General features: G+C 31.3%; 3 protein-coding genes across 4 annotated transcripts; 1 reads left to right on the plus strand and 2 right to left on the minus strand.

The window, feature by feature from the left end:
• Window positions 1-8,846: 8,846 nt before the first annotated feature.
• Window positions 8,847-16,927, minus strand: LOC111915880 (uncharacterized). Of its 2 annotated transcripts, XR_006187339.2 has the most exons (4): window positions 16,816-16,927; window positions 9,428-9,520; window positions 9,184-9,261; window positions 8,847-9,094 (listed from the first exon to the last, which is right to left on the minus strand). XR_006187339.2 is itself a non-coding variant. In XM_023911508.3 (3 exons), exons 1-3 carry the CDS (start codon window positions 9,545-9,547, stop codon window positions 8,960-8,962), a joined length of 333 nt encoding a protein of 110 aa, XP_023767276.1. In that variant the 5' UTR covers window positions 9,548-9,762; the 3' UTR covers window positions 8,847-8,959. The 2 variants fall into 2 exon arrangements, 1 of the variants encoding a protein (XP_023767276.1); XM_023911508.3 differs by lacking the exon at window positions 16,816-16,927 and having other exon boundaries at window positions 9,428-9,762.
• Window positions 16,928-22,682: 5,755 nt separating this feature from the next.
• LOC111915921 (hydroxyethylthiazole kinase) lies at window positions 22,683-23,963 on the plus strand. The gene is made up of 2 exons (XM_023911564.3): window positions 22,683-23,227; window positions 23,346-23,963. Exons 1-2 carry the CDS (start codon window positions 22,781-22,783, stop codon window positions 23,736-23,738), a joined length of 840 nt encoding a protein of 279 aa, XP_023767332.1. The 5' UTR covers window positions 22,683-22,780; the 3' UTR covers window positions 23,739-23,963.
• Window positions 23,919-24,819, minus strand: LOC111915920 (dirigent protein 16). The gene has a single exon (XM_023911563.3). It carries the CDS (start codon window positions 24,817-24,819, stop codon window positions 24,046-24,048), a length of 774 nt encoding a protein of 257 aa, XP_023767331.2. The 3' UTR covers window positions 23,919-24,045.

Consider the following 24,819-nt stretch of genomic DNA (forward strand, 5'->3'; position numbering starts at 1 on the left):
TTTTGTGATTATCCCTTTAACTTTAACAATAATGACATTCTAATATCTTAATACGTTAACACATCTACTTGGTGAACAAAGGATAAGTCGCATTCTCAAACTTTTGTTTATTGTTGGAAGTAAAAAAATGCACGAATGTTTAAAATGGTTTAAATGATCAAAAGATTTATCACATATAAGGGTTTCTCAGCATCAGTTTTAAGGATATAACCATACAAATTAATTACTTTGGAACGATGTATATAACTTTGCTATAACCTAATATAAAAAAATGACAAAATTTGTTATAGTTATAAGCATTGACCATTTTTTATAAAATACCCAAGTAACTTTACCAATTTAACCTTTTGAGAAAATAATGATTGAAGTTAGTTGGTATCATCCCATCAAATAATTGATGCCTAGCCTAGATTGCCCATCCTTTTTCCCTTTGACTACATCACCCTCATTTTTGGTCATTTTCTCACATTTTAAATGTCGATTTAATAGGCAAAGTGTACGATTCTGGTATGTAAATTAAATTGTACCTATTACATATTTGGAAACTTTCATATGTAGTATGTAGTATTGGTCGTGGTGATTGTACCACGAGGTGTGAATGGCATAAAGTAAATGCAGGGAATCTCTTTATACATGGCCTCTGACCCGAATTCATTACATTGAGATTCACATACTTTTTAATTAGTTTAATAGGGTTATTCTTTTTTGTTGGAAAATGTAAATTAAAAAGTAAATCTTTTCTAAACAATTGACTTTTGGAATTATCGAATTTGTTAGGATCTTGTTTAGTTTCTAACAGGTAAAATAGATATAAGTTAAATGAGGTTAAATTGATATTTTTCTAAGGATATCCATATTTATTACTCCCTCGTTCCAAAATTATTAACTACATACAAAAAAACATACATATTAAAAAAAATATTAATTACCATTAATTATATTAAATAAAATGACAGTTGTATCTTTTTGTTGCATTTAATTCATTGGTAATTACATTTAATTTCATGATAGTTTAATTAATAATGAGGGGTATATTTATTTTTAGAAGTAGGTTATTATTTTGGAACAAGACAAAAAATAAACATGAACTATTAATATAGGACGGAGGAAGTATAAATTAAGGTAATAAAAGATTTATATAGATGTAGCGATAGCCTAGTAGTTTGATCTTCCAAACTTCAACATGTTGTTTCGCGCTCCTCGGTTGAGGCTGGGTATCATAAGGTGGCCAATGTAGCTGTCGAAGCTTCCTGGCTTCGAAACCTACTCATCGAGTTATCTTGTCCATTGTCTAAAGCAACATTTGTGTTTTGCGATAATGTGAGTGCTATGTATTTATCTTCTAACCCTGTACACCATCAATGTATCAAGAATGTGGAAATAGACTTGCATTTTGTTTGGGAATGTGTTGCTATTGGTCATGTGCGAGTCATACATGTGCCATCAGCTCACTAGTTTGCGGATATATTCACTAAAGGTCTCCATACACAATTATTTTTAGACTTTCGAGATAGTTTAAACATTTGTAAGCCCATGCTCAAACTGAGAGCATGTGTTAGTTTATACTCGTATTTTATATTGTGTTTGGTATAAGGGCTTATGTTACTCGTTGTGTGTGTATATATATATATATATATATATATATATATATATATATATATATATATATATATATATCCATGCAATACAATACCCTAATCAAGAGGGCTTTTACCATAATAAACAATATCCTCAATAACCTCAAGTTTTGCAGTGGACACTGTGAAATAGCGAATGATACTACGAAATGCTCAAAATGTCGTCATTTTGACATTTTACGGTGTGTGATGACGATTGTGGTCAATGTCTTGTAAAGAAGATGAATTTTCTATATGGATAAGGTGAGAGGACGAACAAGTCATCAAGAGGGAGAAAGAAAACATAAAATAAAAAGGAAAATAATAAATTTTGGAAAACATAAATACATGAGTAAAAAATTTACATCCATCTAACGCCTTAAACATACGAAGTTAGCCAAAAAGATGAACAACACAAGATTTTAAAACCATAAGGACTAAGCATGTATTGTTATGATATATATATATATATATATATATATATATATATATATATATATATATATATATATATATATTGCAAACCACAAGATCAATTGTCAATTGTCTTAAGCATATAATTAGAAAGAATCAATCATAAAAATATGTCTTGGTGCTAAAGGTATTGAATTGTTTTCCAACACTTCTTAATCTTGATGCTAAAGGGATTGACATTCTTTCGGTAGTGTGTGACATATGTAACGTTGACATGGGATATGTAGTGCATCTCTTCTTTTCGGTTGCAAGAGATTTATGGGTTTTCTTGGGGAGATGGTGTGGACTCTCTTTTCTAGTTTTTGATGGTATTGAAGATGTTAGTCGATGAATTGATTCTATTCAGATTTCTAAGCCTAAAAGTTTGGGATTGGAATCGATCATCATAATTATGCGGTGACGCTTATTGAGTTTTCAGAACGACATTCTTTTTAACGACCAAAATCCTAGAAGGATTTTATTAATTGATAGTTTGATCAAGTATTCCTATAATTGGTTCATTACTTGTAATAAAATGCTTAGTATTAGTTGAAGTTCATGGCAATTAAACCTCATTATGTCTATTCCTTGTAATCTTGTTAGTGTTTTGTTAAATTTTGTTTTAATAAAAATCCAGTCATTTCGAAAAAAAATTGTCTTGGTTCGGTGGTTAAGGCATAGCTTACACATGCATAAGGGTGTATGCTTAATTTCTAGCAACTCCTTTATTTTTGTTTTTTGAGTTTCAAAAATAATTGTAATAAAAAGGATAGGAAACAATATGCACACCACGAGACTCGAACTCGGGTATGAAATACAAGATGTTAACCTTCCAATCACGTGTTATTTTGTTTTGTTAATAATTCATTTCGCAATGGAGACCCCATTATGTTTTGCCCACTATGTAATGTTAAAAGTTAAAACGATGTTGTTTTAACTTGCAGTGTCCTTATTTGAAAGCCGTTGCAAATTGGTGGTTGTTGAAGATTTTTTCATAGATTTTGGTTAGTTTTTGTAAAAATCTTTAAAAATGGATATTTTTTTTTTCGTTTTCTCATGCTTTGGAGAGCTTCTTATTAGAAAGAAAATTACGAAACCATTTAGATCCAAATTAAAAATATTATATTCATATAATATTGAATGATGGTCTATAAGTAATACCTTAAAGTAAAAAGCCCATTGATTAAGCCCAAAGTTTAGTTAGACAACATTGTCTCCAAGGGTTCACCGACTTGAGTTAAACTGCAACATGATAATGATAATCAACTAATAAAACATTACCATTTGGGAATTAAGCACCTCAAAATGGAGTTACTTCATATTTAATCCCATAGACTTTAACATTGGACTTTTACTTACCATGTCCTTGCATTGCTCGAGCACCTCTAGAGAGGCTTGAGCTGCCTTTATTTATGCTCATTCAATTAATCGACCAAACGGATAATCAAACTGATTCTTGTTTGAAATACTGTTTATTTTGGAGAAATATAAATCGATCTTTGGTGTTGCTATGGTTAAAGACTTGAATATGTGTAAGTTGTAGTTCGGGAAGGATATTTTGGTAATCTCACATTTGGATTCAAGAAGCCATTATGTTCCAACAATTTCAAAACTTATGTAAAGACCTCATCATCTGTTTATCAAAACGTGATAATCCAAATCAATTGGTCCGTTTTATTACGAGTTTACGACGCAACTCAATTAGACGTAAACAATTCCATCATATCAAAATGTGCTTACAATTAAAAACCAAGTTACAATATTATCCCTTCACATATTCTTTTGATCACTTATTAACAATTAGACATATATAGCTTTACATATTAACAACTTAACCCTACGAATTTTTATTATTAACTTATATGTACATATATTAAAAAAAATTCCCCATTTGACTCAGGGCCCTTCCACCACTTCGACTGGTGCGGACATGGTTTTCTTGTCATGAAAGAAGTAATTAGATGTAAGCCCCTAAAAATGGACGTTACGTAAATAGCTAGAAACAAAAGCACGAGAGGCTGAAGAAGACACTCAAAAACAATATATTTTCTTCAGTTTTTTTTTTTCAAAATCTTTAATAAATTTTGTGAATCCCAAAACCTAATTCCTTCTAAAGGACTAACAACCCTATTTATAATAATATAACCCCAATAAGACTTGTATTTGTTTAAGAAAACAACTAAAAGGAAATCATTAAAATCATAAAATATAGTTAACCCTAAAATCATCTCCACTATACATAACATAATTTAAGCACAAATAACCTCAAAATAACAGCTTCACTAAACCCACAACTCAAGTCCAGATTAAGATTAAGAGGGGTCGTTGAATCAACAAAGGCTAGTGTCTGCACCAGTGCCACCTAGGATGACATGTATGTCAATGTTAGTCTTTAATGTAATATTAGGTTATAGCTCGTGGAAACCACAGTTACAAAAATAAATAATTTTTTATAGTAAAAAATCTTAATTATTAATCAATTATTTTTAATAAATTATTAATTAAGATATTTATTTTTTATTCATGTAAAACTATAATCGTTGATTCAAATAAATATATAAAATTATTTTTCAAGACACAAGAGACAATTTATGTTTGTGAATTAATGAAAAAATAATGATATTGTATAATGAAATGGTAAATTGCTTATAAAAATAAAACAACCACAATAAATAAAGTAAATTAAACATGGTTATGACAAATCAGAAAATAAAGTTGTTGAAATAAAAATATATGAAAAAATATAACAAATTACAAATGAAAATTAACAAAAAAGGTTTTATTACAAATAACAATAAAAGATGTTATAAGAAATAATATTCTACAAACTATTTACAAATTTCTAATAACTTCTTTACACACAACATTAGAATTTATTTGTAACTCTATCATTCTTATCTGAAATTAACAATTTTAACATTTCTCTACTTTTAACTCTAGATAAGACAACATACAATTGGTCATGTGTAAAAATTCGGATCTTCGAAAAACAAACCAACATTAGATAAAGATTGTCATTGACTCTTGTTAATTGTCATTGCAAAACAAACGGCTAATGTAAAATTTCTTCTTTGGAATTTGAATGAGATTTATTTTCCAGATGGTGTTAAGGACATTCTTGGAATAATGGTGTACAAATGCAAATAAATAAAATTATATAAATGTTAAGAAATAGCAACGTAATTTGCTGCTAAAGTTTAGGACAAATTACAAAGCAATAGCAACGTACTTTATTTTATGCATTAATATACTGTAACGTCTGCAAATTTGGGTTAGACATGTAAAGGATAATAAGTAATAATTATTATAATTTTAAATAATCCAATAGGATACTCCTCACTTCTCAGTCTTGTGCGTTGCAGACTATTTAATATACGCCTTTTAGGGGAATTTATCGACGAGCGATAAATTACGTTTTAATTTGGTAGAAGATTATGTAAGATAAATAATCTTAAACATAGTTATATTAAATGTGACAATGACTCCATACATATAAAGAATTCTGAAATCCGACTTCGTATGAAGATATTATGTTTCTTTGAAGTTTCGCGATTAAACCGACACGACTCTGCATATCGTAAAAACTGAATTTTTGATGAATTACTTTTTAGCCTTAGAGATATAAACAAAAAACCGTAATCGTTATTAAACCAAGAGCGTGCATGTAAAGAACGTTCAAATCTGACTTCGTGAGAGGAAGTTATGATTTGTCGAAGTTTCAACATAACAATATATAGCTCAGAAACCAAAATTGAAAAGGGTCGATTGTTAGGAAAACCAATCTAAATAAGAGTTGAAGATCTCATCCATACTTATATGTCAATATAAAGACAATCGAGAATAGATATCATATGAGAAATTTGTGATTTTTATACAGACTTTCACAATTTAAGCCTGTTAAAAATATAGCTTTAAAATAAAGTCAAAATTAGCCGACGAAGTATAAATGAAAGTTGTAGATATCATTGATAGCTACGCGTGAATATAAAACCCGTCGAAAGTGAAGCTTGTATGAAGAAGATATGAATTTTTCGTGGAACGGAAGTTCCCCGTGCGTGCCCGCATGCACAGACAGCATGCGTGGCACGCATTGACACTCCACCCTTATCCGCCCCGTTTCATGAAGTGAGACACCATGTCTCACGATGTGAAGAGCCTCTCGACAACCTATAAATAACATTTAAAGTTCATTTGATTTCGACACCAACCCAATTCACTTCTCTCGAGTTTCTCTCAATCTTGAGCCCATTTCCCCTTAGTTTTAAGTATCTGACGAAGCTCTAAAGCCCCTGAGAGCCTATCATCTAATAGCTAGCAAGCCAGAGTTCTGCCAACGCAGTTTACCGGTTTTCGCTAAAACCTCTGTAAGCTAAGCTACACTTTTTTGTTTTCAGTGTAACTTATATTTATAGTAATAAGTCGTTCTTATGAACTTATAAATAAGATTTGTCAGTGATTCCAATTCATTATATTGATTGATCTGTAAAATCCCAAAAATCAAGGTAAAAATTTTAATTCTTAAAATCCAACCAAACACCATAAATGTTTACAAAACATAGTTCCCAAAAGTAATAATTGTGAATAAGAGTATCCCAAAATCAGATATCATAAAATAAGAAGAATGTGCATGATCATGCCTTAGCTATCCCTCAATCATCTAAAGTACCAAAAACATAAGACCGAAACTGTAAGCCAAAGCTTAGTGAGTTCCCTTAAAGTACCACACACAACCAAAAAAATTATACAATTATGCATTCTAGGTCCAATCAATCATCAGAATAAAATAACCTCGGGCATATAGCCATCGAGCTGGATTACCCCCGACCCAATCAGTCATTCAACTGGAATGCTAATATGCAACTGGTCTAATCAATCATCGGACTGATATACCGTAGGGTCCACATCCATCAGGTTGGGTTACCCCCGGTCTGTTGGCTCACACATATAGCAGTAAAGCCTCAACCCAAACCATACTATCTTGACATATGCAACAGATAAACATATAAATAGTCAATAGGCAAACAAACAGATCTACATATCACTACCCCATAACAACATCCTATAAATCAGAATACAGATCTAACAGATCACTATAGCATAAAAACATCTTATATACCAGGATACATAACCTAGTTGGCCGACATTGGTGCTTGTTCTAAAGTCGAAATCAAGAACTGAAGAACACACACACACACTCACATTCATGAACACTATATCTGATGAACACGCATACACACGAAACAATCTCTCTCTCAAACGAAAACCCACAAAATCCAATCTACAATCGATTTAGGTATTTATGTGTATGTAGGTTTCCTTCTGGAAATTGTTTTATGTATATTCATCCCTAAAGTTTGTCGGATCCCCCATAAGTTCCAAACCAAAAAGCTTCGTCTTACTCTTTCTGAAACTGAAATTGAAGCCAACACCCACCTCCTATCCCTCATATCCACTTCTCCTTTACTCTGAACCGAAGGAGACTGAATCGATTTCATCATTGAAGCACTTCAAGTGGGAGTTTTCAAAGGATTTTGTTGTTGTTGCAAGTTGGTTCTTGAGAAATCGACGAGCTATCTCAAGTAAGATTCGTACTCCCTTGTCGTTTCTCTAATCATTGTCTGTATATGAAAATTGAAACCATTTATCACTTCAAATTCAGTAAATGGGTTCTTATCAGTTTCTAAAGCTTTGTTTTTCCAATCTGGGTTTTGTTGGAATTTCTTATTCGTCGATGATGATCTGGTATATGGGGTTTGGATTTAGATATCGAACATTTATTATTTGTTTTTTGTTTCAACTTCGTTAACCAGGTGTAAATAACTGTTGTAATAGAGTTAAAGCTGGAAGAAGATGAATATAAGTTTCGAAGTTGTTGTGCAGATAAGGAGAAACTCATGTTGAAGAAATTACAAAACAAGGTTTAAAAAATTGCAGCGATGATGATTTCTTGATGAACTTTTTGTATAATTATTCTTCAAGGGTTCCTTGATTTCAAACCATGATAACAATGGGTTCAATATCTCTCTGGAATTGGGGTTGTAAGAGAGAGAGAGAGAGAGAGAGAGAGAGAGAGTATTTTGTTTTTGTTTTATTTTTAATTGTTCTTTAATTACTAGTAATAAAATAAAAATGGAAAATTAAATACCAAGGGCAAAATCGTCTTTATAAAAACAGTTCAAACCAAACTGGACCAAACTCGCAAGAAATTGAAACTTTTGGACCACCGGTGCTAGTCCAAACTTTTATTGACCAAAATATATCAGTTTTGACATATTATAGGTACCATTCTTACAATTTTGTCTAATAGATAAGTTTTTTCATTGAGATTTTTCATTAATTTGGTGGGGCTCACAAACTTTTAACCAATTGTAAATAGAAAGTTTTTTTGAAGTCCCAAAAAAAACATAATGAAGCACTTGAAGTTTTTTTTTATTTTAGAGATAAAACAAGTTTTTTTTTTTTTTTTTTTTTTTTTTTTTTTTTTTTTTTTTTTTTTTAAGTTTTTTAATGAAAAAACTCCATAAAAACTCTGATACGGATGCTTTAAGAAAGCAAGAAGCACTTGAAGGACTTAAAACTGGTTGTTTAATAGTAAGCAAAGATTAGGAACAGACGCAGTTAGGTCAAGATTTGTTATATTTTCTTGATTTATAACACAAACAAACCAAACCAAACAAAAATGACTATTTTTCTAAATCTGAAAGATTTTTGGATTGTAACAACAAAAAAAAAACAAACAACACGGAATCATTTTTACAACTTTTTTCAAGTCAGGGCTCCCCATAACAAGTCGAATATCGATTCTATTCAAAAGTGCATTAATTAGAGAACATATAAGTTTGATAAAATATGGAATATAACACATTCAAGAGATACATACATCAGGTTCCTCATTTGATATTTTTTATTACTTTTTCTTTAGCTTTTTGGGCAGCAACATCGACCACATTTTCCCTTGCCCGCTTTACCAAACCACCTTTTGCCTCCAATACCTTTCCTTTAACATCTTTTTTCATTTTTGAAACCTGAGTATAACCACTTATAAGCTCTTAATTATTATGTTTTTATATTCTTTTTAAACATTAATATTTGTAATATATTCATACGAAATTACCTGCTCGAATCCTTCCTTAACTTCCTCAGCTGCTTCTGTTACCTCTGCACATGTTTCTTCCACTTTCTCATCCGTGTTCTGTGATTTTCACAACGTTTTATTTCCTTGTTTTTTTTTTCAAAACTCAAAACATGCAATTTAACAATAAAAACTTATTTCATATTACGTTTTTCATCGACATACAAAATGATAATTCAATCAACGTGTGCATAAGAGCAAGATCATGATAAACTGAATTTTATACCTTGAGTAAAGGTTTTGAAGAGGTGACAAATGCTCTAGGCCTTCTTGAGAAAGACAATCGGGATGTGTCATTGAAGATAAGATCTTCAGAAACCTTAAAAATATTACGTAATTTCAACATCGTGATGCTTTAAAGTTTAGAAATCATAAGCCAAGTATTTGTTCTTTATTCGAAGCTGATTGATGATAACAAGAAAATAGGAGAGACGGATCTAAACCTATTGCCACGTGTTTGTCATTGAGATCTTTAAGGCAATATTTTCATGGACGTCAAAATAAATTCTAAATTGTATCAAAATCGATAATCTAAACAAGTGACATGAAATGTCCCACTTGTTGGTTATTGGTTTATGTTATAATTTTTTTGTATTTATGGTTTATTTGTTTGACGTCAAAAAAAAATGGTAACGAGTTGTTTTTTGCAAAAAATCTTATTCAGATCTTTTATTGCTGCGCAGCGTAGTACACGCGCATTAGTTTTTATCTTGTAGTTGTTTGTTAGAAATCTTCGGAGTAAAATTTTTTTGCGCATGTTCTGTTTTGGACAACACTTGTATTGCATCTTTCAACATCTTCTTCTTTTTTTTTCTTGTTGAAATTTTGATGAATCTTGATTATATGTTGCTGAATTCTTATTTCACCTCTTTTTTTTTTTTTTCGTTTTTTTGGTTTATTGTTGCTAAATTATTTTTTTTCGTTTTTTTATATTGAATAATGATAATTTCTTGCTGAAATATCATTATTTTTTGCTGAAATATCATACATTATTAAATTTTCAGTATTAAAAAACTATTTTTGGTATATAAAATTATTTTATTTTATTTTTTTAATATCTGCAACAGCATGCAGATGTTAAAAAACAAACACGTTTCTTATTACAGTCAGCAGCCATTTGGTTCACCTCTTCTGCTGCAGAAGGTTGCAGAGATGGTCCGCAGACTTCATGAATTTTGCTTCAAAAAAACAAACAACACCTAAGAGACATCGGTCGGATCTTAGAATATATGTTGAAAAGGTTGGTAATTAATTCTGTATCTCTCTTTTCAATTTTTTATTTTTGCTAAGAGCTTATTCATAAGTACTTTATTGACTATAAAACTATGCCTTAACACTAACACTATCAGCAAGCCAAGCCCAAAGCCTACCACTAACACTCATTTGTTAGGCTATCATTAGGGGTGAGCAAAAACCATACCGCAATTAAAATTAACCGCATATACCACAACCGATAAACCACAACCGCAATAAAAACCGATGGTGAGTTTTTCTGTTTTTCAAAAACCGCAAATTTGCGGTGCGGTTATTAGTTTTCAAAAACTGCAAAAAAACCGCACCGCACCGCATATATTATATACAACTTTTTTTTATTAATTATTAATATATTAAATATTAAAAATAGGACAAGTTTCATGAATGAAAGATGAATAAAATACTAGAAGACAAAAATATGATTTTTTGTTATATTTAATTTTGAAAAATGATAAAATTAAACAATTTTAAGAAATTTATTGTTAATTACTATTGACTTGACATTTTGAAGATAGTAATTGTTTGTGATTGAAGTTAATTGTCTTATACATTATGGTTTTTTTATTATTACAAGTTATATATTTAAACTCTTAAAACCGTTTGAGCTCTAAAATATGGTTAAAAACCACACAAAATAACCGCACCAAATTCATGCGGTTAATAACCGCAACACAGAAAAAACAAAACCGCACCGCAAAAATAACCGGCTAACCGCATCGCAAAAATAACTGCACAAAACAATTTTGAAAATGGATTAACCGTATTTACGGTTAGTGGTGAGGTTTTGGCTAATAACCGCATCGAACCGCACCGCGCTCACCCCTAGCTATCATGAACTTGACTAATCTCATACCACCTGACTAATCTCATACCAGGCCCAATCCCAAGATGAGCGGGCCCATGGCCCAAGAGCATAGTCGAGTTGATTTTTAACTTCGATTGTTTATTTCTCTTTTTTGCTTGTTAATAGGAATTGTAAAGTTATTTTTCTGTTGCCTTGAACACTATTTAAACTTCTAGTTAATTGCAACTTTTTTTTTTTTTTTTTTTCTTTTTCATCTTTTTAATGATTGATATTAACGAGAATATGTTTACATTGTTTTCCTTAATTGGGTTTAGTCGTTAATATGTTTAAACAACTAGTTTTTCTTTTCTAATAATTATTTAAGTTTAAAATGTTATCAAATTTATTCTAGGGAAATTTTCAACAAAATGCCCTGTATTCTACGTTCATTCTCAATAAGTTCATGATTTTATTTTTTTGAACATAAAAGTACAAAATATCGGCAATGTTAACAAAAAAAGGACTAGAAATTGGCAATCATTTATACCTATTTGGGATAAAAAAGAAAAACAAGATTACTGACTAAATTCTCAAATTCGTAGACGGTTTCGTCTTCTTGTCAATTTCAATAATACTTATCGGTTTTTTGTCTCTTTCTGTTAAAAAAATAAAATTACAGTTTTATCGTTAATGAGCTTAGAATATAAAGAGTTTGGTAAAGCTTTCCCTTGATTCTAATTCGAAACTTGGATTTTTAATCATGAAAAATTAATATTGAATTTGCATTAAGATCGAAACAAAACACATCAATTTATGGCTAACCACTAGGGGCAAGCATTCGCCTCGAAACGGTTTGGAACAGGAATCAGTTTAATGGAAACGAGTGGACCAAAAACGTGACCAGTCAGTCTATGATGTTGGTCTCGATTATCCAATTATTTACCAAGATGGAATTGATACAACTTGTTATGCTGAATATACAACTCGATGAAAGACTTGCTATCCAACGGTTTAGACGAGTTATTTGAGCATTCACGAGTAGGTAAATGATGTAGAAAAATACCAAATATAATGAAAAACTTGGTTATTTATGAATAAAACTTGGTACTATAGAAAGAAAATAGTTTTGATACCCTGTTTTCGAGGGCATGTAACTCAAGTAATTTGTAACCAAATAAAGGGAAAATTTAGTTTAAAATGAAGGACAAAAGAGAAACTAAATGTTAGGATAAATATAATGTCAATTGGACTAACTTATAACAATTTAAAGAATATGACTAAGGCAACATTATGAAGTGATTTTGGCCCTTCAAATTTTGTGTTGGTGCCATTTGTTTACCCGTAACGGGTAACACTAAAACCATTTGGAACCAGAAATGATATTAGCCATATAAGAAGAAACAATAACTAGCCCACATTATCAAAACTGCTCACGTTCCGGTCACATTATCAAAACTGCTCACGTTCCGGTCCGGTCCAATTAAGTCAAATGCTCACCCTACCAACCATGAGAATTGCAATACATAATGGATATTTTCAAGATATGAAACCAAAATCTTCTATAAAATTGGCCATATCAATTACTTATATCGTTAAACCAACAGACAATTATGGATCTTAAGTTCAAACAAATACACAGCTAGAATTCAAATAAATGATTAGTTTAGTTGAAACCCTAACAATGTGACCATGAACACAAAAATTAAACAACAAGAATCCAATTAAAAAATAAGCATTTAAACGTGAACCATAACCTTCTGTCTCGAGACCACAAACTCATCAAACTAATTCCTCTTTGAAATACCATGGTTTAATAAGTATATATTCCTCATGGTTTCATGATTATTCTCAATGAAAATGTACGTTCGGGTGTTCATATGTTTGTAGATGAACTTTCAATTTATAAAGCAATTCATTTCGTTTGTAATTTAACTACCAAAGAATTTGCACAAATTGATATTTATAAATGATGGAAAGAAAGAGAACATGTTTCATTATAGGTTCTCTTTCTTGCTACCATTTAAAAATAAATGTGGGATTATGCCACTTGGTAGAGGCTTTAGGTTTGTTTGACATAAAGTGTTTGAGAGCTTCTAGCTTCTAACTTTTAACAAAACATTTGAGTTTAAATAAAAAGTTTCATTTGTTACTACGAGCGTTTAGCTTTTAATTTATACAAAACGCTCCAAATCTAAAAGTTACTTTATGTAGCATTTAACAAAACGCTACTGAGTTTTTGAAATTAATTTACAGAATTATTCATATATATATATATATATATATATATATATATATATATATATATATATATATATATATATATATATATATATATATATAAAATATGTGTTACGTTCGGATTGATTAATTTTGTTAAATTTAGAAAATTCAATAGTAAGTTGATTAATATCTTAATCATTTGGAAATTGTTGAACAAGAGTATTAATGTCAATTTCGCTATCATTATTAATATTTTCATATTCATCCATTGCTATTTGCCTAAAAGTATTAATATTTTTAATATTTAATTTTGAAAGTCTTTTATCTAATTCGTTTATTAAATTCAGGGGCGGACGTACGATTTCACAGTAAGGGGTGCATGAGAAAGTTAGGGTTGCACGATAGTTGAAAAAATAAAAATTTTAATAATTTTCGAAAAATTTTCCACTGCGACCGGAAAAGCTAGGGGTTGTTGTTGCCATCGGTGACCCCCCCCCCCCCCCCTAAATCCGCCCTTGATTAATTTTTTATTTCCTAAATTAAAATTTCCTGCGGATAAGAAACAAAACTAATATTTGAATATTTACTAGAACCTGCTTCTTTTTTTTTTTTATTAAAACTTACCTTTTCTTTTTTCTCTTTTCATTTGAATAATTGTAATTCTATATTTTTAACGTTTTGTTTATTTTTGTTGTTTCTATTTCTAAATTTGTTAAAATCTTTTGTAAATGTGTTTCTTTCAAGATCTTTTCTTCTATTTTATCTAATTGTTTTCCAATAATTGCTAAAACTTCATTTGAGTAATTGTTTTGATATATAATATTTTACAAATTTTTCAGTTGTTTGTTGATTTGGAACTTTTACTAGAGGAGTTGCTAAAATATCTTTATCAATAATAATTTTTTTTTTTGTGGATAATTTAAAATAGTTTCTTGATTAGAGTCAATGTTTATGGATTTTTTTAAATTAAAAATAAGAGTACTAGAGTCATTTTTTAATGGATAATCAATATTATGTTTAGAAGTATAAAATAACTTAAACCATTGAAAAAATAGAGAATAAATTTTGTTTGATAAAACATAAGCTTTCCAGAGTCGTAAATGTAGAAATCTTTAAGTAATATGAATTTTTTTTGTTATGCCAAGCTCTTTTTTTATCATTATATTCCTTATAATATTAAATATTTTTAAGTAATTAAAATCAACGTGATATTCTATTTTAGAAAAATCCATATTAACAAGTTGTTTTGGTTAGGATTGAAGAAACATGATTTATTGTTTCTAAATTACAATTTCTGGACTGTTTTTATGTCTTGACTATTTTAGTTAATCGAGAAAATTTTCTATTTGTTTATTATACGTATGGCTATTGGTTTGTAATTTTAATAAATAATGTTTTTTTGTGAGATCTTGAATATTTTAAATGTTGAATATTTTTACACATATTAGAGTTCATTTTCCAATACATTTTTATTATGTTAATCCAAAGCCGATTATCTTTAGAACAATTAATCTGTATTTTAGAACTCATTTAACAAATTAATAAATTGTCAGAAATATAGTTAATTGAATAACTGATACATTTTATGACTAATTTAAAATGACCAATCTCAATTTTTAGTCTTCCTATTTTAACTTATTGAATTGCAATACAATTTTGACCTTTAGATATTAATTCTTGTACTTCTAATTGATTTTCTTTTAAGTGTTTTGTTGAAGTGCTTAAAAATCTTGCCAAATTTTTTTAAGTAAATTAGTATTATAACTGTTATCGAAATTACAATATATTTGGGTTTTGTTACTCATATTTGTTGTTTAAACTTTTGAAGCTCATCTATAAAATTCGATTTAGTGGGACTAGGTAAACTAGTTTCACCATTTTGTTCATCTTGATAAAGTGGTTTAGGAATGAAATTAGTATAATTAACAACTTTTAGTTGTAAAGATCTCTATTTTGAAAATGAAGGTTTTGAGGTGCCAACTTCTGGAATCGAACTTGTTGAAAATCATGATGATAAAAAATTTATAGAAGAAAAGTTTATATAAACTGATCCATCATCATGTTCAATAATATTAGAAATTTGTTTTGAAGAATCTAAAGTCTTTGGTTCAATAACGTTTTGTAAATGCCATCTACATGATTGAGTAATTTCCGACCATTTAAGCCTTTTAGGCATATAAACCTTAGTATGGTTAGTATTTGCTTAAAAAATAATTGTTTCATTTCTTGGGCTTGATAGATGGGTTCTTGGTTCTAACATGGTTGTTATGGTTTTATAACAAACACGATAGATTATTGCTAAAGGCTTGATATTATCTTTAAATTCTAAATTTTTTGTTTCTACTGTTAAAACTAAAGTATCTAATATATTTTTATCAAATAATCCTATAGAAAAATTTGGATAACAGTTAAAATAAATTGGTCCGTTAGCAATATTTGTTTTTGCCATAACTAAAATAAAATTTCAAAAATCTTTATGTCTTTTATCTGTTAAAATCAGGAGAACGGGAGTATCAATACCCATTCTAAATAAAGGTTTAATAGCAATTTGTACTAAACATATATGAAGAAATTTATATTTTTGTCTATGTTCTAAAATAGACTTTAATGATAATAGATTTAAATTTTGTTAGTTTTGACAAATAGACACAGTTTATTCGGTCATTTTAATTGAGTAATTTTGAAGATAATCGAAAGTTCTATTTTATATATTGTAATTATATTTGTTTTTGATATTGCCCAATCATTTAAACTTTGTTCTTTGCCACCAATAGTTTATTCGATAGATTTTATTTGATTATTATCATAATCTGATTTTTAATTAATACTTTTACCAGGAATATATATTTTGGATAATATGCGTGAAAGCCTACTTATATTTGATTTATTTTTTTAAAGATTTTATAAGAAATCTTACTTGTTTTAATAGTGATAAACAGAAGGGAGTCGTCCTAACGATGATTGTGGTTTGACACCGCGACTTACGTCCTTATATATGTGTCTTACATTAATCCAACCAATCAATGACCTTGACTTTGAATCATACTTATTAAAATTCATAATTTTCTTATAGAATTTAAAACCAAAATTAATCAAATTTGAAATAATATGATTATCTTGGCTCTGATACCATTATTTGATTTTAAGAAAGCCTAAATTAAGCTTGAATAATATGATTATCTTGATTGTATAAAATTTATATTGTTTTAACAAAAATTTCAAATCTTGTATAATTAATTGTTATAATAATTCGAAATGAAATAATCATAATAAATAACTAAAATATTTGTAGGAGAAAATGAATTCAAGAGTATAATGACAAAACAAGAATTAAATAAAGTACTCTTAAATAGTACCTTCTTTCAATAAACTTGAAATACAATCAGTACAAGCGTTTTGAGAAAGAATGACCTGGAAATCTACAGACTTTAAACATCTATAGGTAGATATAGAAACATTAGGGGTTTTTCTAGACATAAGCTATACATTTGAGAGAGTGAACATTTTCATAGCCTAAAACTAGAAACTTCAATTTTATTTATAGGTGATCTTGTGCTTGATTAAAGAATCTTTTTGAATAATTTTCTTGTGTAATGTTTTTTATACAAGGAAATTGTAGAATTATATTTGAAAATCTTCTTTTTATAAAGTTTCTTTTCTCTTTTGTCATTTTGTTATTATTGAGCATCTTCTTTTGATAAAAGCCTTTTGTCTTCATATTATATCTTCTTGAATAATTTTCTTGTGTTATGGCCGATAAGGAAATTATAGAATTATCCTGAACATCTTCTTTTGGTGAAAGCCCTTTGTCTTCATATCATAATTGAAATTAATCAATGGAGTTAATTATGACCTGCAATTATATTCTTGATAATATTTTGATAAAGAATTTGAGAATTGATTTTTATACACACGTTTATTACACATGCAGTGTTTACACATATTTTACCCACACTTTTGAAAAACTGTTAATCATGAAAAACATTGAAACAAAATACCCTACATTGAAGGTATACACCAAAATAAAAATTAGAATATTTTATTCTTTGTATGGATCATCAAACGGGTCTTTAGCGTCTTAAAGTAATTGAGTTCTTGGAATAGATTCATTTGATTATGTAGGGGATCTACGAATATCTTGTAATAAACGTTGAAGTTCTTCTTATGATGAACCGATAGAGTTAAGAATTCTAGCTACTAGTTCAGGATCAGGGAGAAGAGCGTTCTTCATTTCTTCTGTTTTTGATTTTGTAGAATGATGGATTTCTTGATAATATTTGATCACTTTCGTTGAGTTAGCTTGAGGAAGTTTGAATTTTTCCCACCATTTTATCCTATATTGGTAGTTAAGCCATGGATGAGAAATGTCTTTTGCATCTTGATAATTATAAGTGCATGACATAATCCATGGAATTTTGAATAACATGAAAAATTGTAATAGATATCCAAATTCAAGGATAGGTCGAACACATAACTCTTTGAATTTGAGAAATTAATTCAAAACTTCATCGGGTAGACATTTTGGTATTAAGCCCATGAACTTATACCAATTAACGAACCATTTAGGGTATTCATAGTCAAAGTTTAGATTGAAAAAGATAAACCAAGAATGTGAATAATTTTGTATAAGGAATGATTTGGACCAGGCCTCTTGATAATCATAATAGAAATATTTTGGATAAGTGGGATATCCTACTAAAATCTTTTCAGAATGGGGATTTATTGACCAATCTTGAAGAGAAATGACCTTAAGAATTTGGGTTTACTGTAATGAATTGTTCGTTCAGATGAATTGGAACGATGAGCGAAACATATAGAACTAGATTCTTGAAGGATGGTTTGATAATATTCTCTGGTCCTATAAGGATTCGAATAAAAGGTTTTCCCATGACTGAAAAGATGATCAGTGAGAATATGAAATCCTTGATTTAACTTTGAAATCTGAGAGTCTTCAAGAATTTAAATTCTTTAAATATTTGGATTTATAATATATGCAGTCTTAGTAGAGAGAACAATTTTTTGAGTTCCCAAAGGAGACAAGGATTGAGATTTGATAAAAGGACTAACAATCTTGATTGGAGAAATATTTGAAGTGACAAGTTTTGATTCTTTATTTTGAAGAGCATCAGTAAAAAGTACAAATTTGTTTTCTGGGGATAAAGGAGAAAATCTTTTTGGACGAGGAGGAAAAGGTAGAAATTTTTGAGAAATAGGCTTCTTGTTATCTATTTTGGAGGGTGAAGAGGAAGAACTCATTTCCCTTGTAAAATTTCACGAGAAATAAAATCTGAAAGTGAATTATTTTCTCCTTTAATAAATTCTATTTCAAAATCAAAATTGCCTAGAAGGGTTTGCTATCTAGCGAAAATTTGTTTGGAAATAATATTTTTAACATCCTTTTCTAAAATTGATTTTGCAGATTGGAAATCAATTCTTAATAAAAACTGTTTCATAAATAAATCATCTTCAAACTTTTTGATGCATAGAACAATGCTCAAAATTTCTTTTCTGACCGTTGAATAGTTTCTTTGGGTATCATTCTAGGCACAAAAAAATATCGAACTAGTTGTTCATCTTTTGAATCTATTTTTTTTACTATATCTCTAAATCCAATATCACTAGCATCAGTTTCAACTATAGTTTTTGCATTTGGATGAGATAGATTTAAATATGGTAATGTTGGAATTTTTTGTTTAATATGTTTAACTATATTAGTATGTTTTTGAGTCCGTGGTTCTTGATTATCTTTTAATCTATTATAAAAGGGGTTTACATATAATTCCCAAATCTTTGAAAAAGTCATGTATAGAGTTTAAACATCCTAAGAACCGTTGAAGTTGTTTTTTATCTTTAATTTCGTAAGGGAATTTACTTGAAAATTCTAAGCTTCTTGTTATTGGTTTAATGATGTCATGTCCTAAAAAACGTATTTGATCTTTAAATAGATGCATTTTTGTTGCCGATACGGCTAAACCATTTTTATAAATGAGATAATGGAATATGTTTAAATGTCTAAAATGTTGGTCAACAGATTTTGAAAAGATAATAACATCATCAATATAAACAATAGCAAATTTGTTTATAGGAATGATAATATCGTTCATAATATTTTGAAATATAAAAGGATCATTTTTTAATCCGAAAGGCATAACATTTCGTTCGTAATGTCCAAAAGGAAAACCAGTTTTATATTTATTAGATTCATGAAGTTGTATTTGCTAAAACCCTAATTTCATATCAAATTTTTAAAAAACTTTATCATATATATATATATATATATATATATATATATAATAGTTATCATTTTATGTAATTTTACATATTTTAAAAGCTTCTAACTACTTTAGCCAAACATTCATATAACAAATAAAAACTACAGCTTCCGGATACCAGTTACCCACTATTAATTACTAGCTTCAGCGAGTTGAATATGAGAAATCATGGGGATTTAATGGGTTTACTCGACGAGTTGATGAGCCTAACTCGACGAGTAGAAGTTGGCTTGACTGCGAAGTTTAATGAGGCAACTCGATGAGTTGAAGAGCCTCAACTCGGCGAGTTGGCCATTCAGAAGGAAACCCTAATTTTAGGGTGTTGCACCCTATTTAAACACCTTAAGTCCCAAGTGTTGGCCTCATTTCCAACCTGCATAGCCCCTAACCCTAATCTCGAAACCCTAGAGCCTCCTTGAGTGTTGTGAGCTCATTGTGGGTGTGTTTAAAGATCATTGAAGGAAGAAAAGCTTGGTGCAAAGTGGTGGTTCGAGTAGCAGATTTTAGATCTGGGTTATTTGCTCCATTTCCAACACATATCGGGTATAAAGTCCTAACCTTATTTAATATTTGATTAGATCTTCTTATTTTGGGTTTTATGGTGTTTTGGTCTCTTTTTGGGGATAATGACGGCGTAATGTCATTTTATGGGTTGCTCTTCCATATTTGGGTTGGTTTTGGTACCCTTGAGCTTAAAGGTGCAAGCTTTATGAGGATTTTAGTGTCATGCATGCATTAAGTCAATTATTAAGTCCGTTCCAAGCTTAAGAGCTTCATTTAAACATGCATGAACATAAAGTTGACAACTTTACGTGGTTTTCCAGCTCAAGGAAGTCATATCTATTTTTTGGATTCATGTCCCAATGGATTAAGTGCTTAATGTGTTAAGAGGTGGGTTTCTGGTGAACTCGGCGAGTTTGTTGGTTAAACAGACGAGTTGGCTCGGTTTTCCCCGACATTTTCAGATTGATAGAGGAACTCGGCAAGTTGGTTGGTCAACTTGGCGAGTTGACTTGGTTTTTTTCGATACGTGCAGATTGATGAGAAACACGATGAGTTGAAGGACAACTCGACGAGTTGGGTCAACTTGGATCGTTGACTTTGACTTTTGATGTATGTTTTTGACCAAGTTTGTCCTGATGGGTGTTTGTGATAACTTAATTTGGATTTAAGGAAAATATGGGGCTTAGGATTAGACCCATATGGGGTTAGGCCCAATTTAGAAAATTGGGCCATTAGTGGGCCTTTGTGGATCTTTTGGTTTTGGGCCTCAGTTTTGGTGTATGTTGGGTCAGGAGTAAAATGGTCATTTTACCTAAAGTATGGATTATGGATTATAGCGTTGGACCTGATTGCTAGTTGGGTGTGTTATTGGTTTTGATAGCTCGGATGCCGGCAGGGCAACAACTAAGGACTTTCTTTCGGGGAGCTTCTGCATTCGAGGTGAGTTGTCCTTACTGTACTTGTAGGTCGAAGGCACCAATACCTGCCCATTGGATTGATATCATGTTATGCATGTTATTGTATTGTTATGATCTGTTAGACCGGTATCCTGGTAGATAGGATATTGCTATGTTGTTATGATCTGTTAGATCGGTATCCTGGTAGATAGGAAGTTGCTATGCTTAGTGATCTGTTAGATCTGTCTGATATCTGTTCTGGCTATATGTTTTCCAGTAGCATGTGTTGATGTAGTGGGGTTGGGTTGAGACTGTACTGCTTAGTGTTGCCAATCAACAAACCCGATAATGTTTATATTGGTACATTATATGTATGCTTATCTATTATGTATATGTCAACATGGTTTGTGTGTGTGGTTGGGTTGAGACGGACCTGCTTTGTGCTGAAGGCCAACAGACCCAGGGCGTCCCAGATAGACTGAAGGCCAGTAGGGTGTACCAGTCAGGCCGAAGGTCCGGAGAACGGTCCAGAAAGGCTGAAGGCCCGGTGAGGCGTACTAGTCATACTGAAGGTTTTGTGAGCATACCAGATAGACTGTAGGCCGATGGGGCATTCTAGTTAGACTGAAGGCTCTGTGGCGTACCAGATGGACTGTAGGCCGGTGGGGGTGTTTCAGTCATGCTGAAGGCCCTATATGTATGCTGTTATTTGTATATGTTATCTGGTTGGGTGTTGGTACTTTGGGGGAACTCATTAAGTTTCGTGCTTACACTTTTGGTTTATGGTTTCAGGTACTTCAGTGGATCGTTGCAAGGTGAAAGCGTGACCGTACACATCCTCACGTTTTGGACTTATGATTTTTGGAAAACTCTAATAATGTGAATGTTTTGAAAACTATGTTGAAAGAGATTCTAATTTTTAAATAATGTTTTGGGAACAACGGTTTTTGTAAACACTTCTATAGAAAAATGATTGTTTTGAAAAGTTTAAATTTTATAGATGTTACAGTTTTACCCAAATAAAAGCCTAAATCACCATCCCAAGTGGAAGAAAAAGAATATGATTCTTTAGGTTAAGCTACTATATGATGTCATCATCCCATTATAATATTACTCAAATTTATAAAAGAAACAAAAAACAAATTATTTAGTTTTGATTTAAAATCTATAAACAACTACTAAAAATGTATGTTATAGTTTAATATTTTATAAATAAAAAACTTTTGATAGAAAATACATATTGATGTTTTTTAATTAGATGAAACTTTTTGAACATATTTGATAAAATAAATACACAATTAATAAATAATTATAAATATATAATAAATAAATAATAATAAAATTTTTTTTTTATTTATTTTAAATTATTCGGTTTTTATTTTATAAACAAAAATCAATTCGAAATCTAAAATAATAATTCAGTTTTGTTGAGTATAAATCCAAAAATCCTAATATTTTAACCAAATAAACCAAATTATACAATTCAATTGTCAAATAGGAGAATTAGGTTTTACCCAAATAACAGTCGTAAATCACCGTCCCAAGCGGAAAAAATAGAAAATGATTCTTTAGGTCAAACCAGTGTATGACGCCATCATCCCATTAGATTGAGGTCGAGATTTTGTTGTCGGTAGAAGAAAATCGCGGCTATGGCTGACCAGAAACAGCAAGAAGTTATCAATTCATGGGGTTTAAAATCATGGACGTACCTCTCATCTCTCCGGCAACAATCGCCATTAATACAATGCATCACCAATTTCGTATCCATGGATATAATGGCCAATACCCTCTTAGCCGCCGGTGCATCACCAGCTATGGTCCACTCGATTCTCGAAATCCCAGACTTCACTCCTCATACAAAATCCGTCCTTATAAACGTCGGAACCCTCACCCCAGATTGGTTGCCGGCCATGAAAGCTGCCGCCGGTCTAGCAAAGCAATTGGGCAAGCCTTGGGTTCTCGATCCAGCTGCCGTTGGTGCTTCTAGTTTCCGATTAAAGGCATGTCTTGAGCTTATTGAACTTAAACCTACTGTTATTCGAGGAAACGGGTCCGAGATTATTGCTCTTTCCATGGCTTCCATTGGTTCCACCAAGGTAAAATACTAAAATTGTCTCTTTCTTCACTCCAATATATTGAAAAGCTACGAATTTAGGGTTCTTGATTATCTGGGTATCCTTGAATTAGGTCTGACTAGTTGTTTTACATAATTAGGGTGCCGATAGCTTGCACGAATCTAGTGATGCTATTGAATCCGCGAAATCTTTAGCGAAATCGAGCGGCAGTATAGTTGCGATTTCAGGATCGGTTGACTTTGTTACAGATGGTGAAAGAGTTGTCGGTGCACATAACGGAGTTCCGATGATGCAAAAGATAACGGCGAGCGGATGTTCAGTCACTGCTCTGATTGCTGCTTTTGTTGCAATTGACCCAACACACGCCTTTGAAGCAACTGCATCTGCTTTTTCTGTATTTGGTTTGGCCGGCGAGATCGGAATGGAATTGTCATTAGGTCCGGCGTCACTGAGAATGCATCTGATTGATTCCCTCCATAGGCTCGATCAAGACACTGTTCTTGATCGTGTTACCATCACTAGCTTCTCGTGAAATTCGACAAAATGAATTACCAATCTTTTGTAGTTATTATTGTCTTGTTTGCTTTTGTTAAGTTTGATCATTAAGATAGTTCAAGATTCTTTCTTCAAAGAGCAAGAGGATGAACTCCAACATAAGACTGTGTTGCATCGATATAAGATATACCGACACTTTGGTTGTTATAATGGATCATTGTTTAAATAATGGTAATATTGATCAAGTGAAAGTTACAAATAAGATGACGATTTTTGTTCACACAAGCACGCACACACACGTGTATACAAACACGCAAAACTTTGTTGAACGGTTGATTGCGGTCTTAGTAAGAAAGGTGCACAGTCAACCTCAACAAAGACTCGACCCCATCAGCCACAATTTGACCCGCGGGTATAAGTGATCGAACCTCAGCAAACCCGCAAGCGTGCAAAAACTTCCCGGTCCCACCCGTTATCGACAAGCGGGACATCGTGCTTCCAATCTTGTACACTCCAAAAAAGTTAATACTATCACCATACTCCCCTCCTTCCATCACAGCCGTAAACGTCATCATTTGTCTACTTCCATCTGCTGAGCTGGCAACGTACACACCTTGTGCTTTCCCCAATGTCTGCGAACCCTGTTTAGCATTAGCGGTCAACAAATCATCAATCACTGTAATCGTGCCGAACCCGAGCCCAAGCCCATCGGGGCCCAATTGGGCTGCGATCTGGTTCTGAATGTTGTTGTTGTTATTGTTATTGTTCAGGTTTGCGAATTGTGTTCCGACTAGGCCAGTTCCGAGTGGGATTCCGTTTGGGTTGATGGTTGGAATGGCTCCGTTGGCGTTCGGAATTGCGATTCCGCCTGATGGGGCACGGAATCCGATGCGTCTAGCGAATGGGACTTGACCGCTGTATATGTTGCCTAAGAGCCCGGTCACGGGTCTAGCTGTGGGGTTGCTTCCACCTAGGATATCGTGCATGTATAGCTCGAAAACATGGACCCCGGGTTCGGGTGTGGGGTCGATTGCTGATACGTTTAAGATTCTTGGATGAATGATTGCTATGACTATGAGAATTGTGAATATGGTTGTTGTTGATGAATGTTTTGACAT

The sequence above is a fragment of the Lactuca sativa genome, chromosome 1 (genome assembly GCF_002870075.4).
Source record: "Lactuca sativa cultivar Salinas chromosome 1, Lsat_Salinas_v11, whole genome shotgun sequence".
NCBI classification, from domain to species: Eukaryota; Viridiplantae; Streptophyta; class Magnoliopsida; order Asterales; family Asteraceae; genus Lactuca; species Lactuca sativa.